The 775-nt window shown below is 76.0% G+C and overlaps 1 protein-coding gene across 1 annotated transcript in view; it reads right to left on the reverse strand.

Annotated features, from left to right (window-relative positions):
- Pde3b (phosphodiesterase 3B, cGMP-inhibited) overlaps positions 1-545 on the reverse strand; it is a 138,258-nt gene extending 137,713 nt beyond the window's left edge. Inside the window, exon 1 of the mRNA XM_013034122.1 lies at positions 14-545. Coding sequence (XP_012889576.1) covers positions 14-209 — 196 coding nt within the window. The 5' untranslated portion in view covers positions 210-545. The remainder of the gene's footprint in view (positions 1-13) is intronic.
- Positions 546-775: the final 230 nt, after the last annotated feature.

The raw sequence follows: 775 nt of genomic DNA on the forward strand, positions 1-775 counted from the left end.
GGCGGCGGCGGGCGGGAGGTCGGCGGCAGCGGCGGCGGCTCCACGTTGCAGAAGCGGCAGAGGTGGAAAAAGAAGCCGCGCGGAGGGTCCTGGCGCAGCGGGCTCACGCAGCCTTTCACGTAGCCGTTCCGCAGGCTCTCGGGGGGCGAGGCGGCCCCGTCCGGCGGCGGGCACCGCATGGCTCTCCCGTCTCGTTCGTCCTTCTTCATGGCCCCGGGTCCGGGCAGAGAGGCCTCGGGGCGGCCGCGGGGCTCCGGGAGCCCCGTTTCAGACCTCAGGCGACTTTCCCCCCGCCCCTCACACCGCGTCCCCGCGTTCAAGGTTCCGAGCGCGCGTCAGGGCTGCGCCCGCCACCGCCGCCCGGGATCCCCACCGCCGCGCGGGCTGCGGAGCGGCGGCGTCCGCGGCATGCTGCTGAAGAAAGGGACCGAAGGGGCTTCGCTCCCGGAGGGCGGAGGCCGCCTCCGCCTCCTCCTGTTCCCGCGGGCACCTCTAGGGACTGGAGGCTCCGGTCGCCTCCCAGCTCCCGCGCGGGCTGCAACAGTTAGTTCACCGCCCCAGCCTGGTCCGTTGGGCGCGCGAGCGCGCGGGCGGGCGGCGCGCACTCCTCCCCCGCCCCTCGGGGACTCCGCGCGGGAGCGCGCCCCGCCCGCCGCCTGCGCGTGCTCGAGCTCCATCCCGCGGCCCACCCGCGCCTTGGCTAGCGCCCGACTGGGGGCTGCCAATCCCAGACCCCGCAGTCTGAGCGCGCCCAGGTTAAGAAGAGCGCGGGCAC

This window comes from Dipodomys ordii, unplaced genomic scaffold, assembly GCF_000151885.1.
Source record: "Dipodomys ordii isolate 6190 unplaced genomic scaffold, Dord_2.0 Scaffold183, whole genome shotgun sequence".
Classification (NCBI taxonomy): domain Eukaryota; kingdom Metazoa; phylum Chordata; class Mammalia; order Rodentia; family Heteromyidae; genus Dipodomys; species Dipodomys ordii.